Below are 16,296 nucleotides of genomic sequence, written 5' to 3' on the forward strand. Positions count from 1 at the left end.
TTGACTAGGAAAATCTCAAAACAAGTTTATTCCCCACTAGGTCAAACAGCTGCAAATTCAAAGACATGTTTACACAAGCACATATATTTATAACCTCCTAGTAGGCAGAGTGAACTCCTTGCACATCTAGACAGCCAAAACATCTCTGTTGCTAGTCAGCAACTGAATTGGTTCCTCTCATTGTTGTAGCCTCCTGCTAGAACCTTCATGGGCTTGGAAATATATGTGTGTGACAGGACAGACTGTTCCTCCTCACTTCATCACTCCTCCAAGGCTGTCCTACCTTATCAGTGACTGAAACCAGACTGTTGCCCTTTGCCCCTCTCCATAGGATCCATGAGATTTAACAATAACATGTTCTGACAGAATGTAAACTTTCTGCACTCCCCTTTCTCACTCAGTAACTTTCCGTACACCCAGTTCTTATCCCTCCATTGATCCCAACATATACAGTGGGGAAAAAAAGTATTTAGTCAGCCACCAATTGTGCAAGTTCTCCCACTTAAAAAGATGAGAGAGGCCTGTAATTTTCATCATAGGTACACATCAACTATGACAGACAAATTGAGAATTATTTTTCCAGAAAATCACATTGTAGGATTTTTAATGAATTTATTTGCAAATTATGGTGGAAAATAAGTATTTGGTCACCTACAAACAAGCAAGATTTCTGGCTCTCACAGACCTGTAACTTCTTCTTTAAGAGGCTCCTCTGTCCTCCACTCATTACCTGTATTAATGGCACCTGTTTGAACTTGTTATCAGTATAAAAGACACCTGTCCACAACCTCAAACAGTCACACTCCAAACTCCACTATGGCCAAGACCAAAGAGCTGTCAAAGGACACCAGAAACAAAATTGTAGACCTGCACCAGGCTGGGAAGACTGCATCTGCAATAGGTAAGCAGCTTGGTTTGAAGAAATCAACTGTGGGAGCAATTATTAGGACATGGAAGACATACAAGACCACTGATAATCTCCCTCGATCTGGGGCTCCACGCAAGATCTCACCCCGTGGGGTCAAAATGATCACAAGAACGGTGAACAAAAATCCCTGAACCACACAGGGGGACCTAGTGAATGACCTGCAGAGAGCTGGGACCAAAGTAACAAAGCCTACCATCAGTAACACACTACGCCGCCAGGGACTCAAATCCTGCAGTGCCAGTACATGTCCAGGCCCGTCTGAAGTTTGCTAGAGTGCATTTGGATGATCCAGAAGAGGATTGGGAGAATGTCATATGGTCAGATGAAACCAAAATATAACTTTTTGGTAAAAACTCAACTCGTCGTGTTTGGAGGACAAAAAATGCTGAGTTGCATCCAAAGAACACCATACCTACTGTGAAGCATGGGGGTGGAAACATCATGCTTTGGGGCTGTTTTTCTGCAAAGGGACCAGGACGACTGATCCGCGTAAAGGAAAGAATGAATGGGGCCATGTATCGTGAGATTTTGAGTGAAAACCTCCTTCCATCAGCAAGGGCATTGAAGATGAAACGTGGCTGGGTCTTTCAGCATGACAATGATCCTAAACACACCACCCGGGCAACGAAGGAGTGGCTTCGTAAGAAGCATTTCAAGGTCCTGGAGTGGCCTAGCCAGTCTCCAGATCTCAACCCCATAGAAAATCTTTGGAGGGAGTTGAAAGTCCGTGTTGGCCAGCGACAGCCCCAAAACATCACTGCTCTAGAGGAGATCTGCATGGAGGAATGGGCCAAAATACCAGCAACAGTATGTGAAAACCCTGTGAAGACTTACAGAAAACGTTTGACCTGTGTCATTGCCAACAAAGGGTATATAACAAACTATTGAGAAACTTTTGTTATTGACCAAATACTTATTTTCCACCATAATTTGCAAATAAATTCATTAAAAATCCTACAATGTGATTTTCTGGAATTTTTTTCTCTCATTTTGTCTGTCATAGTTGACGTGTACCTATGATGAAAATTACAGGCCTCTCTCATCTTTTTAAGTGGGAGAACTTGCACAATTGGTGGCTGACTAAATACTTTTTTCCCCCACTGTACATTCATTATACATGTAAAGTAATCAATAAGTTATAATATGGTAACATTAATAAGTATATTTCAAGCTAGAATCCAACAATTCGAACAAACGAAAGGCATTGACGGCCCATACGGCATAGTAGTGCTCCACAAAACTACAATACCGTAGAGATCTATTTTTCATCAAGTCTAAGAAACTCACTAACAAGGCCTGCATAATCAAACTTCTCAGCATGGAAAGCATGATGTACAGATGTGGTGTTGTAGACCATAGAGGCTTGGGATATTGGTATTCCACTGCAGCCTGGCTGGGACACAGTGGGTATACTCTGGAGTAGTGTAAATCTGCAGGCCAGGGCAATGGCGACCTGACCTAAACCCACCGGAGACTGCTGGGGCGAAGCTCGTTAACCCACCAACACTGAACCCTTTCAACCCCTATACGCGAGAGTGGCATATCTGAGAGAAAGAATGCGTTGTTATAATATTGTTTTCCAGTATCCTAATTACGAGTGCAACTTAGAAATAACACAAACAGGCTATGAACAACATACCTTAGACTGTTCTCGTCTGTTTTTACAAGGAATGAGTTGGGCTTTAGTTGTCTGTTCCCCTCTTTTCCTCTAAGTCCCAGATGTAACTGGAGGTCGAACCACACGTTCTGGACAAGACCCCTTCGTGTACCGGGATTCAGAGCCTGGGAGTTTTGGAGCTGGGCCATGTCCTTATCGGTGATGGGAGGGTGGCTGTTGGTGATATATTTTCCTTGCCTTCTTAGCTGTTTGATGTTGCCCAGAAATACATTATTCGAGGTGGTAAATTCAGTGTCCTTCATAAGGCACCAGCTGCGACCGATGGGTGGGTCATTTAGAAACCGGTTGAGCCCACTCCGGAGTGCCAGGTAGCTACTTATGCTATACTGCTGTACTGCTTCCCCTTCCCATTTCGTACATTTCCATAAAACTGTCGGAGAAGGATCTTAAACTCTTCCTTGGCCTAGTTTGTATTCTTACAGTGCCTTGCAAAAACATTCATCCCCCTTGGCGTTTTTGCTATTTTGTTGCATTACAACCTGTAATTTAAATTGATTTTTATTTGGATTTCATGTAATGGACATACAAAAAATTGTCCAAATTGGTGAAGTGAAATGAAAAAATTACTTGTTTCAAGAAATTCTAAAAAATAAATAACGGAAAAGTGACGCGTGCTTATGTATTCACCCCCTTTGCTATGAAGCCCCTAAATAAGATCTGGTGCAACCAATTACCTTCAGAAGTCACATAATTATATCGCCAGGATACATTATAGGTATAATGTATCCTGGCGCCGACAAAGATGGCGGCCTCGCGACTAGCTCTATGTTTTTCTATATATTTTTTTTACATTATTAGCTCAAAAAGTGTTTTACATCATTACATACAGCCGGGAAAAACTATTGGTTATCAGAGCGGCGGTAACTCACCAGCATTATGACCAGGAATACGACTTTCCCAAAGCAGATCCAGCGGCCTGCTGGTTCGACTTAGGAGGCGCGCACACCACCCACCGCTTCCAAGTATACTACCCGCTAATGTTCAGTCTTTGGTTAACAAGGTCGACGAACTACGGGCAAGGATTTCTTTCCAGAGAGACATCAAGGCCTGTAACATACTCTGTTTCACGCAAACATGGCTCTCTTGGGATATTCTGTCGAAATCGGTCCAGACAGATGGGTTCTCAGTTCATTGCGCAGACAGGAATAAATATCTCTCCGGGAAGCAGAAGGGCGGAGGTGTGTGTTTCATGATTAACGACTCATGGTGTAACTGTAGTAACATACAGGAACTCGAGTCCTTCCTGTTCACCCGACCTAGAATATCTCACAATCAAATAACTCCAAAGATAATTTTCTTTGGTTATAGTCACGGCCGTGTATGTCCCCCCTCAAGCCGATATCACGACGGCCCTCAAATAACTTCACTGGACCTTATGCAAACTGGAAACCACATATCCTGAGGCTGCATTTATTGTAGCCGGGGATTTTAACAAAGCAAATTTGAGGACTAGGCTGCCGAGGTTCTATCAACATATCAACTGTTGTACTCGCGCTGCCAAAATCCTCGACCATTGCTATTCGAACTTCCGGGATGGTCATAAGGCCCTCCGCCGCCCTCTTTTCGGCAAATCTGACCACGACTCCATTTTGCTTCTCCCTTCCTATAGGCAGAAACTCAAACAGGAAGTACCCGTGCTAAGGACTATTCAACACTGGTCTGACCAATCAGAATCCACGCTTCAAGATTGTTTTGATCACGCAGACTGTGATATGTTCCGGGTAGCTTCCGAAAATAACTTAGACGAATACACTGAAACGGTGACTGAGTTTATCAGGAAGTGTATAGGTGATGTTGTGCCCACTGTGACTATTAAAACCTACCCTAACCAGAAGCCGTGGATAGATGGCAGCATTCGCGCAAATCTGAAAGTGTGATCCACCGCATTCAACCATGGCAAGGTGACTGGGAACATGGCAGAATACAAACAGTGTAGCTACTCACTCCGCAAGGCAATTAAACTGGCAAAACATCAGCATAGAAACAAAGTGGAGTCGCAATTCAACAGCTCAGACAAGAGACGTATGTGGCAGGGTCTACAGACAATCACAGACTACAAAAGGAAAACCAGCCACGTCGCAGACACTGACATCTCGCGTCCAGACAAGCTAAAAACGTTCGCCCGCTTTGAGGATAATACAGTGCCACTGACGAGGCCCACTACCAAGGACTGTGGCCTCTCCTTCTCCATGGCCGACGTGATTAAGTCATTTAAGCATGTTAACCCCCGCAAGGCTGCCGGCCCAGACGGCATCCCTAGCTGTGTCCTCAGAGCATGCGCAGACCAGCTGGCTGGTGTCTTTATGGACATATTCAATCTCTCCTTTCCCAGTCTGCTGTTCAAACATGCTTCAAGATGGCCACCATTGTTCCTGTACCCAAGAAAGCAAAGGTAACCGAACTAAATGACTATCGCCCTGTAGCACTCACCTCTGTCATCATGAAGTGCTTTGAGAGACTAGTCAAGGATCATATCATATCATACCTTACCTGTCACGCTAGACCCACTTCAATTTGCTTACCGCCCCAATAGATCCACAGACGATGCAATCGCCATCACACTGCACACTGCCCTATCCCATCTGGACAAGAGGAATACCTATGTAAGAATGCTGTTCATTGACTATAGCTCAGCATTCAACACCATAGTACCCTCCAAGCTCATCATTAACCTTGAGGCCCTGGGTCTGAACCCCGCCCTGTGCAACTGGGTCCTGGACTTCCTGACGGCCGTCCCCAGGTGGTGAAGGTAGGAAACAATATCTCCATTTCGCTGATCCTCAACACTGGGGCCCCACAAGGGTGCGTGCTCAGCCCCCTCCTTTACTCCCTGTTCACCCATGACTGCGTGGCCAAGCACGCCTCCAACTCAATCATCAAGTTTGCAGACGACACAACAGTAGTAGGCTTGATTACCAACAATGACAAGACCACCTACAGGGAGGAGGTGAGGGCTCTTGGAGTGTTGTTCCAGGAAAATAACCTCTCACTCAACATCAACAAACAAAGGAGATGATCGTGGACTTCAGGAAACAGCAGAGGGTGCACCCCTGTATCCACATCGACGGGACCGCAGTGGAGAAGGTGGAAAGCTTCAAGTTCCTTGGCGTACACATCACCGACAAACTGAAATGGTCCACCCATGCAGACAGTGTGGTAAAGAAGGCGCAACAGAGCCTCTTCAACCTTAGCACCTAAAACCCTCACAAACATTTATAGATGCACAATTGAGAGCATCTTGTCGGGCTGTATCACCGCCTGGTACGGCAACTCTCCAGAGGGTGGTGCGGTCTGCCGAACGCATTACCTGTGGAAAACTACCCGCCATCCAAGACACCTACAGCACCCGATATCACAGGATGGCCAAAAAGATCATCAAGGACATCAACCACCCGAGCCACTGCCTGTTCACCCCGCTATCATCCAGAAGGCGAGGTCAGTACAGGTGCATCAAAGCTGGGACCGAAAGACTGAAAAACTGCTTCTTCTCAAGGCCATCAGACTGTTAAAAAGCCATCACTAGCACATTAGAGGCTGCTGCTGCCTATTGAAATCACTGGCCACTTTAAGAAATGGAACACTAGTCAATTTAATAATGTTTACATATCTTGCACTACTCATCTCATATGTATATACTGCATTCTATTCTATAATAATCTACTGTATCTTAGTCCATGCCGCTCTGTCATTGCTTGTCCATATATAGTGGGGAGAACAAGTATTTGATACACTGCCGATTTTGCAGGTTTTCCTACTTATAAAGCATGTGGAGGTTTGTAATTTTTATCATACGTACACTTCAACTGTGAGAGGCGTATCAGTTCATAAACACTATGCCATGGAATCGGTACGTCAAAAATCTCTTCCCAACCATTTTGCAATCTATATGTGACGGCTGTCAATCTTTTGGTCCTTAAATGAAACTGGTAAACTTTTTTATGTACCACAATTTTCTTTAACCAATTATGTTCTTTAATGCAAGGCCGACAGACAAGACCTCCTTCCACTTTCCTCTTGCATTTTTGCGGTAATGCTGCAATTATTTGTGTGTAATTCTGGGTAGAGCAGACATTTCCTTATGTTTTTGTTAGCTGCATGTGCGACATAACTCCACCATTCCTACTGATAATATCATTTACGAAGATACCTTTTTTAAACATTTTCTAAAAAAATAACGTTTTTTATCAATTAGTATATTTTAGTTTAACCACAATATTTGTTGCAATATTTGTTCTGTCATTTCTGGAGGATTAAATTAAAATTGCAACCAACTTTCTATGGCTTGTTATAGATATAGTGATATTTGGGAGATTATTTCCTTTTCAAATACCTAAAAGTGAGGGGTTGTAATCTGAATAAAGGGAAAAAGTCCCTTCTTGAACATTGGGTGAGACAATCTTACTAATTTGCTAGAGAACCAGTTCGGATTTAAGTATAATTTTTTTATGACTGAAGTTTTTAGTGAAAGGTCTAATGCTTTAATATTTAATAATTTCTGTCCTCCGAATTCATATTCATTATATAAATAGGCCCGTTTAATTTTGTCTGGCTTGCCGTTCCAAATAAAAAGGAATATTTTTTTCTCATATAATTTAAAAAACTGTTCGCTAGGTGTAGGCAAGACCATAAGCAAATAGGTAAACTGGGATAATACTAAAGAGTTAATCAGGGTGATTTTTCCACAAATTGACAGGTATTTACCTTTCCATGGTAGCAAGATCTTATCTATTTTCGCAAATTTTTCTATTACATTTTTTTGGAGTGAGATCATTTATTTCATTTGGGATATGTATTCCGAGTATATCCACATCACCATCAGATAATTTTATTGGTAATCTCCATGTAAATGTAAAAATTGTATTTTTTAGTGATCCAATACGTAATATAGTACATGTATCATAATTTGGTTGTAATCCAGAGAGGTTAGAAAATGTATCTAGATCCTATATGAGGCTGTGGAGGGATTCAAGTTGTGGATTTAAAAAAAACATGAATCATCAGCGTACAATGTCACCTTTGTTTTTAAGCCCTGGATTTCTAATCCCTTGATATTATTGTTGGATCTGATTTTAATAGCTAACATCTCGATGGCAATAATAAATACATATGCCGATAGTGGACAACCTTGTTTCACTCCTCTTGACAGTTTAAAACTTTCTGAAAAATAGCCATTATTTACTATTTTACACCTAGGGTTACTATACATGATTTTAACCCAATTTATAAGAGATTGTCCAAAATTGAAATGCTCCAGGCATTTATATATAAACCCCAGTCATACTTTATCAAATTCCTTTTCGAAGTCTGCTATGAATAGTAGGCCTGGCTTCCCAGATTTTTCATAGTGTTATATTGTTTCCAGTACTTGCCTTATATTATCTCCAATGTATTGCCCATGTAAAAAACTTGTCTGATTAGAATGAATAATGTCAGACAATTCCTTTTTTTATTCTATGCGCTATACATTTTGCTAGAATGTTTGCATCACAACACTGAAGTGTAAGGGGCCGCTCATTTTTTAAATGGACTGGATCTTTATATTTTCCACTTGTATCCTGTTTCAGTTATAATGAAATCAGACCTTCTTGAGTGTCTGATAATCTACCATTTACATAGGAGTGGTTAAAACATGCTAATAACGGTCCTCTGAGTATATCAAAAAGGTTTGGTATAACTCGACTGGTATACCATCCAACCCTGGAGTTTTCCCGGACTTAAAGTCTTTAATTGCATCCAGAAGTTCCTCCTCTGTAATTTCACCTTCACATGAGTCTTTCTGTATGGCTGTTAATTTAACATTATCAATAGAATAATAATAATAATAATATGCCATTTAGCAGACGCTTTTATCCAAAGCGACTTACAGTCATGCGTGCATACATTTTTGTGTATGGGTGGTCCCGGGGATCGAACCCACTACCTTGGCGTTACAAGCGCCGTGCTCTACCAGCTGAGCTACAGAGGACCACCATCTCTACAATTTGCTTCAATTAGAGGAGATGGAGGCGACTGAAACGAAAACATATGGTTAAAGTACTTTGTTTCCTCCTTCAAAATATAATTTGGTGAATCATGGGTGACTCCGTCATTTGTAACCAGTTTCAATAAATTATTTTTGGTAGCATTCCTATGTTGAAGATTAAAAAAGAATTTGGTGCATTTTTCCCCATATTCCATCCAGTTTGCTTTATTTTTATAATATATTACACTTGATCTTTCTTGAATAAGTTTTTCAATTTCTTTTTGTTTTTCCTCTAATTTATGTTACAGTTTTTATTGCTATCTATCTGTTCTGTTAGACCTTCTATTTCCTTTGTTAGTGTGGACTCTTTTGACCTAAATTGCTTTTGTTTTCTAGATGAGTACTGAATTGCATGGCCTCTAAAGGCACATTTAAAGGTGTCCCCATACAATAAGGGGATTGCTGTTCCTATGTTATGTCGGAAAAAATCAGTTGTAAATTCCTCTGTCCTAGTTAAAAACAAGTTATCATCCAATAGGCTTTGATTACATTTCCAATATTCTCGCCCACGTGGAAATTCAGCAAGAGTAATGTATATGCCAATTATATGATGGTCCGACCGCATTCTTTCCCCTATCAACACTTTTTAAACTTTTGGTGCCAACGAGAATGACATAAGAAAGAATTCAAGACGACTAGCTTGATTGAGTCTCCGCCATGTACAGTGGGGAAAAAAAGTATTTAGTCAGCCACCAATTGTGCAAGTTCTCCCACTTAAAAAGATGAGAGAGGCCTGTAATTTTCATCATAGGTACACGTCAACTTTGACAGACAAATTGAGAATAATTTTTCCAGAAAATCACATTGTAGGATTTTTAATGAATTTATTTGCAAATTATGGTGGAAAATAAGTATTTGGTCACCTACAAACAAGCAAGATTTCTGGCTCTCACAGACCTGTAACTTCTTCTTTAAGAGGCTCCTCTGTCCTCCACTCGTTACCTGTATTAATGTCACCTGTTTGAACTTGTTATCAGTATAAAAGACACCTGTCCACAACCTCAAACAGTCACACTCCAAACTCCACTATGGCCAAGACCAAAGAGCTGTCAAAGGACACCAGAAACAAAATTGTAGACCTGCACCAGGCTGGGAAGACTGAATCTGCAATAGGTAAGCAGCTTGGTTTGAAGAAATCAACTGTGGGAGCAATTATTAGGATATGGAAGACATACAAGACCACTGATAATCTCCCTCGATCTGGGGCTCCACGCAAGATCTCACCCCGTGGGGTCAAAATGATCAAAACAAAAATCCCAGAACCACACAGGGGGACCTAGTGAATGACCTGCAGAGAGCTGGGACCAAAGTAACAAAGCCTACCATCAGTAACACACTACGCCGCCAGGGACTCAAATCCTGCAGTGCCAGTACATGTCCAGGCCCGTCTGAAGTTTGCTAGAGTGCATTTGGATGATCCAGAAGAGGATTGGGAGAATGTCATATGGTCAGATGAAACCAAAATATAACTTTTTGGTAAAAACTCAACTCGTCGTGTTTGGAGGACAAAGATTGCTGAGTTGCATCCAAAGAACACCATACCTACTGTGAAGCATGGGGGTGGAAACATCATGCTTTGGGGGCTGTTTTTCTGCAAAGGGACCAGGACGACTGATCCGTGTAAAGGAAAGAATGAATGGGGCCATGTATCGTGAGATTTTGAGTGAAAACCTCCTTCCATCAGCAAGGGCATTGAAGATGAAACGTGGCTGGGTCTTTCAGCATGACAATGATCCTAAACACACCACCCGGGCAACGAAGGAGTGGCTTCGTAAGAAGCATTTCAAGGTCCTGGAGTGGCCTAGCCAGTCTCCAGATCTCAACCCCATAGAAAATCTTTGGAGGGAGTTGAAAGTCCGTGTTGGCCAGCGACAGCCCCAAAACATCACTGCTCTAGAGGAGATCTGCATGGAGGAATGGGCCAAAATACCAGCAACAGTGTGTGAAAACCTTGTGAAGACTTACAGAAAACGTTTGACCTGTGTCATTGCCAACAAAGGGTATTTAACAAACTATTGAGAAACTTTTGTTATTGACCAAATACTTATTTTCCACCATAATTTGCAAATAAATTCATAAAAAATCCTACAATGTGATTTTCTGGATTTATTTTCTCATTTTGTCTGTCATAGTTGACGTGTACCTATGATGAAAATGACAGGCCTCTCTCATCTTTTTAAGTGGGAGAACTTGCACAATTGGTGGCTGACTAAATACTTTTTTCCCCCACTGTATATCTCACTAGATCAGGATATATAAGCCTCCATATATCTACTAGTTCTAAAGTATCCATGACATTCACGATTTCCTTAAGAGCATGAGGGTGATTTCCTTTACGGTCCATTGAGCTATTTAAAATGGTATTATAATCTGCTTGCAAGGTCAATCATTTATTATATATATTTTCAAAGAAGTGTGGATCATCATTATTTGGTCCGTAAAGGTTAATGAGCCATATTTGTTTATGGTCCAATAACATATTTAAAATAATCCATCTACCTTGCGCATCTGTTTGGACAATTTGCACATTCGGATCGAAATTACTGTTAATTAATATCATCACCCCTTTTGAGTTTCTTAGCCCATGGGAGAAGTATATTCCCCCCTCCCCAACCCCCCACATTCCTTTTTTCCACGCAACTTCATCTAGAATTGTTGAATGGGTATCCTGTAAACAATAGATATTATATTCCTTCTCTTTGAGCCATTTAAATATTGTTATTCTTTTGTTATTATCTGCTAAGCCATTACAATTATAACTGGCTATACTTATTTCACCACAGTCTGAAATTGTTGCTTTAAACCCCTAAACTAAAATACTTACAGGCCAGGAAGCAGTCCATACTGAAGGAGATGTTATCCAGACAAATGGCTGATCCTGGTCCTGTTCCATTGTCAGTGCTGAACTGGAGCCAGAACCTGAGGAGAAACACAATATGATCTTAGAACAGTAGAGACACACAACCTGGTCTTAGAACACAACATTTATGACCACAAGCTGCATTACTCAACTCTAGTATGAGATGAAGTACACTATCGGGCAAAAGTTTTAGAACATCTACTCATTCAAGGGTTTCTTTATTTTTACTATTTTGTACGTTATAGAATAATAGTGAAGACATCAAAAACTATGAAATAATATATATATAGAATCATGTAGTAACCAAAAAAGTGTTAAACAAATGAAAAATATACATTATATTTGAGATTCTTCAAATAGCCACTCTTTGCCTTGATGACAGCTTTGCACAGTCTTGGCATTCTCTCAACCAGCTTCATGAGGTAGTCAACTGGAATGTATTTCAATTTAGAGGTGTGCCTTCTTAAAAGTTAATTTGTGGAATTTCTTTCCTTCTTAATGCGTTTGAGCCAATCAGTTGTGTTGTGACAAGGTGGTGGGGGTATACAGAAGATAGTCCTATTTGGTAAAATACCAAGTCCATATTATGGCAAGAACAGCTCAAACAAGCAAAGAGAAACGACAGTCCATCATAACTTTAACAAATGAAGATCAGTCAACACGGAAAATGTCAAGAACTTTGAGGATCGCCACAGGAATGGAAGACCCAGAGTTACCTCTGCTGCAGAGGATAAGTTCATTAGAGTTACCAGCCTCAGAAATTGCAGCCCAAATAAATGCTTCACAGAGTTCAAGTAACAGACACATTTCAACATCAACTGTTCAGAGGAGACTGTGTGAATCAGGCCTTCATGGTCGAATTGCTGCAATGAAACCACTACTAAAGGACACCAATAAGAAGAAGAGACTTGCATAGGCCAATAAACACGAGCAATGGACATTAGACTGGTGGAAATGTGTCCTTTGGTCTGGAGTTCAAATTGGAGATTTTGGATTCCAACCACAGTGTCTTTGTGAGACGCATTGTGGGTGAACGGATGATCTCCGCGTGTGTAGTTCCCACCGAAAAAAAATAGAGGAGGTGTTATGGTGTGGGGGTGCTTTGCTGGTGACACTGTCTGTGATTTATTTAGAATTCAAGGCACACTTAACCATTCTGCAGCGATACACCATCCCATCTGATTTGGGCTTAGTGGGACTATCATTTGTTTTTCAACAGGACAATGACCCAACACACCTCCAGGCTGTGTAAGGGCTATTTTACCAAGAAGGAGAGTGATGATGTGCTGCATCAGATGACCTGGCCTCCACAATCCCCCGACCTCAACCAAATTGAGATGGTTTGGGATGAGTCTGACCGCAGAGTGAAGGAAAAGCAGCCAACAAGTGCTCAGCATATGTGGGAACTCCTTCAAGACTGTTGGAAAAGCATTCCAGGTGAAGCTGGTTGAGGGAATGCCAAGAGTGTACAAAGCTGTCATCAAGGCAAAGTGTGGCAATTTGAAGAATCTCAAATATAAAATATATTTTGATTTGTTGAACACTTTTTTAGTTACTACATGATTCCACATGTGTTATTTCATAGTTTTGATGTCTTCACCATTAAAATAGTAAAATAGTAAAAATAAAGAAAAACCCTTGAATGAGTAGGTGTTCTAAAACTTTTTACCGGTAGAGTACAGTGGCTTGCGAAAGTATTCACCCCCCTTGGCATTTTTCCTGTTTTGTTGCCTTACAACCTGGAAATAAAATGGATTTTTGGGGGGTTTGTATCATTTGATTTACACAACATGCCTACCACTTTGAAGATGCAAAATATTTTTTATGGTGAAACAAACAAGAAATAGCACAAAAAAACAGAAAACTTGAGCGTGCATAACTATTCACCCCCCGAAAGTCAATACATTGTAGAGCCACCTTTTGCAGTAATTACAACTGCAAGTCTCTTGGGGTGTGTCTCTATAAGCTTGGCACATCTAGCCACTGGGATTTTTGCCCATTCTTCAAGGCAAAACTGCTCCAGCTCCTTCAAGTTGGATGGGTTCCGCTGGTGTACAGCAATCTTTAAGTCATACCACAGATTCTCAATTGGATTGAGGTCTGGGCTTTGACTAGGCCATTCCAATACATTTAAATGTTTCCCCTTAAACCACTCGAGTGTTGCTTTAGAAGAATGCTTAGGGTCATTGTCCTGCAGGAAGGTGAACCTCCGTCCCAGTCTCAAATCTCTGGAAGACTGAAACAGGTTTCCCTCAAGAATGTCCCTGTATTTAGCGCCATCCATCTTTCCTTAAATTCTGAACAGTTTCCCAGTCCCTGCCGATGTAAAACATCCCCACAGCATGATGCTGCCACCACCATGCTTCAATGTGTGGATGGTGTTCTCGGGGTGATGAGAGGTGTTGGGTTTGCGCCAGACTTGACGTTTTCCTTGATGGCCAAAAAGCTCAATTTTAGTCTCATCTGATCAGAGTACCTTCTTCCATATGTTTGGGGAGTCTCCCACATGCCTTTTGGCGAACACCAAACGTGTTTGATTATTTGTTTCTTTAAGCAATGGCTTTTTTTCTGACCACTCTTCTGTAAAGCCCAGCTCTGTGGAGTGTACGGCTTAAAGTGGTCCTATGGACAGATACTCCAATCTCCGCTGTGGAGCTTTGCAGCTCCTTCAGGGTTATCTTTGGTCTCTTTGTTGCCTCTCTGATTAATGCCCTCCTTGCCTGGTCCGTGAGTTTTGGTGGGTGGCCCTCTCTTGGCAGGTTTGTTGTGGTGCCATATTCTTTCCATTTTTTAATAATGGATTGAATTGTACTCCGTGGGATGTTCAAAGTTTCTGATATTTTTTATAACCCAACCCTGATCCATACTTCTCCACAACTTTGTCCCTGACCTGTTTGGAGAGCTCCTTGGTCTTCATTGTGCCGCTTGCTTGGTGGTGCCCCTTGCTTAGTGGTGTTGCAGACTCTGGGGCCTTTCGGAACAGGTGGGGCCTTTCGGAATATACTGAGATCAGGTGACAGATCATGTGACACTTAGATTGGACTTTATTTAACTAATTATGTGACTTCTGAAGGTAATTGGTTTCACCAGATCTTATTTAGGGGCTTCATAGCAAAGGGGGTGAATACATATGCACACACCACTTTTCCGTTATTTATTCTTAAACATTTTGTGAAACAAGTAATTTTTTTCATTTCACTTCACCAATTTTCACTATTTTGTGTATGTCCATTACATGAAATGCAAATAAAAATCAATTTAAATTACAGGTTGTAATGCAACAAAGTAGGAAAAACGCCAAGGGGGGTGACTACTTTTGCAAGGCACTGTATTCTGCCCCCAATGCAGATTCAAGTCTAGGACAAGATAATGACAGAGTATGTTTACTGAGTGTAGATATACTTGCAAAGAGTATATTGAGAGTAATGATATCCCTTTCTAATCCTTCCCATCCTTGACTCAGGTATTCTACTGGTATTAGTACATAAAGGACTTTAAACAGGACATAACTTAAATATTCTACTAACACAACTACATATTTCAAAAGTAACATTGTTGAAAACAACCTATATAAAGAGATTTCTGACAGTACTAGAACATGTCATAAAGACCTCATGTAGAGAATGAGTGAGTTCTGACCTCACTATAGTGTTCTATTAGTAACGGCAAATAGACAGAACACTGATGCATGGCCTCAAAGACCACAGTTTACATTACTGTACCCTGTACTGAATGTACTGATCTGTGAGACCTTGACTTACCTATTTTCCCAGGCATGTGTACCACACAAAATTATATTTAGGATGTTAGAATGATGAATTTTCTCTATAATGTTCGAAGCTTGATAATTAAGGATCGGACCCTTTTTTTTTCAATTTTCGCCTAAAATGACATACCCAAATCTAACTGCCTGTAGCTCAGGACCTGAAGCAATGATATGCATATTCTTGATACCATTTAAAAGGAAACACTTTGAAGTTTGTGGAAATATTAAATTAATGTAGGAAAGTATATAAAACATGCATTTTCTATAAAAAAATGTTGTTCCATCACCTTTGAAATGCAAGAGAAAGGCCACTATAATATTGCAGTTCAAGTGCAATTTAGATTTTGGCCACTAGATGGTAGCAGTGTTCGCAAAGCTTTAGATTGATCCAGTGAAGCATTGCAATACTGGACTATTTTGTATCAAGTCTTCCCAAATGTGCCGAATTGGTCAATTCATACATTTTCAAGTACATAACTATAGAGAACATACAAAAATGATATGGTAATACAAAATGTAAGTTTACACACTCCCAGGAATGTCATACATGATGGATCATTAGCTTATACACTAACACATCTAGATGGCCAGGCGGGGTAGGTGTGGAGCCAGAGACAGCAAGGGTTCAAACTATAGAACCCAGTTCCTACATTTGAATAGAAAAATTGATTTTATCAAACAAAGCTATGCACATTTTATCTCTGGGACCCTCAGGATGACAAATCAGAGCAGGATTACTGAATGTAAGTACATTATTTACCTTCAGAGGTGAATGTATCAAACCAGTTGCCGTGATAAATTTTTTGTTGTTGTGCACTCTCCTCAAACAATAGCATGGTATTTTGTCACTGTAATAGCTACTGTAAATTGGACAGTGCAGTTAGATTAACAAGAAATTAAGCTTTCTACCCATATAAGACATGTCTATGTCCTGGAAAGTTTGCTGTTACTTACAACAGTCATGCTAATCACATTAGCGCACGGTAGCTCAACCGTCCTGTATACGGGACACCGATCCCATAGAGGATAAGGATATTTTTCA

General features: G+C 40.8%; 1 protein-coding gene across 1 annotated transcript in view; it reads right to left on the minus strand.

Moving 5' to 3' along the window:
* The window catches only part of ros1 (c-ros oncogene 1, receptor tyrosine kinase), a 102,748-nt gene extending 91,225 nt beyond the window's left edge, over window positions 1-11,523 (minus strand). The window contains exon 1 of the mRNA XM_045209227.1: window positions 11,453-11,523. Coding sequence (XP_045065162.1) covers window positions 11,453-11,471 — 19 coding nt within the window. The 5' untranslated portion in view covers window positions 11,472-11,523. The remainder of the gene's footprint in view (window positions 1-11,452) is intronic.
* Window positions 11,524-16,296: the final 4,773 nt, after the last annotated feature.

This window comes from Coregonus clupeaformis, chromosome 29, assembly GCF_020615455.1.
Source record: "Coregonus clupeaformis isolate EN_2021a chromosome 29, ASM2061545v1, whole genome shotgun sequence".
Lineage (NCBI taxonomy): Eukaryota > Metazoa > Chordata > Actinopteri > Salmoniformes > Salmonidae > Coregonus > Coregonus clupeaformis.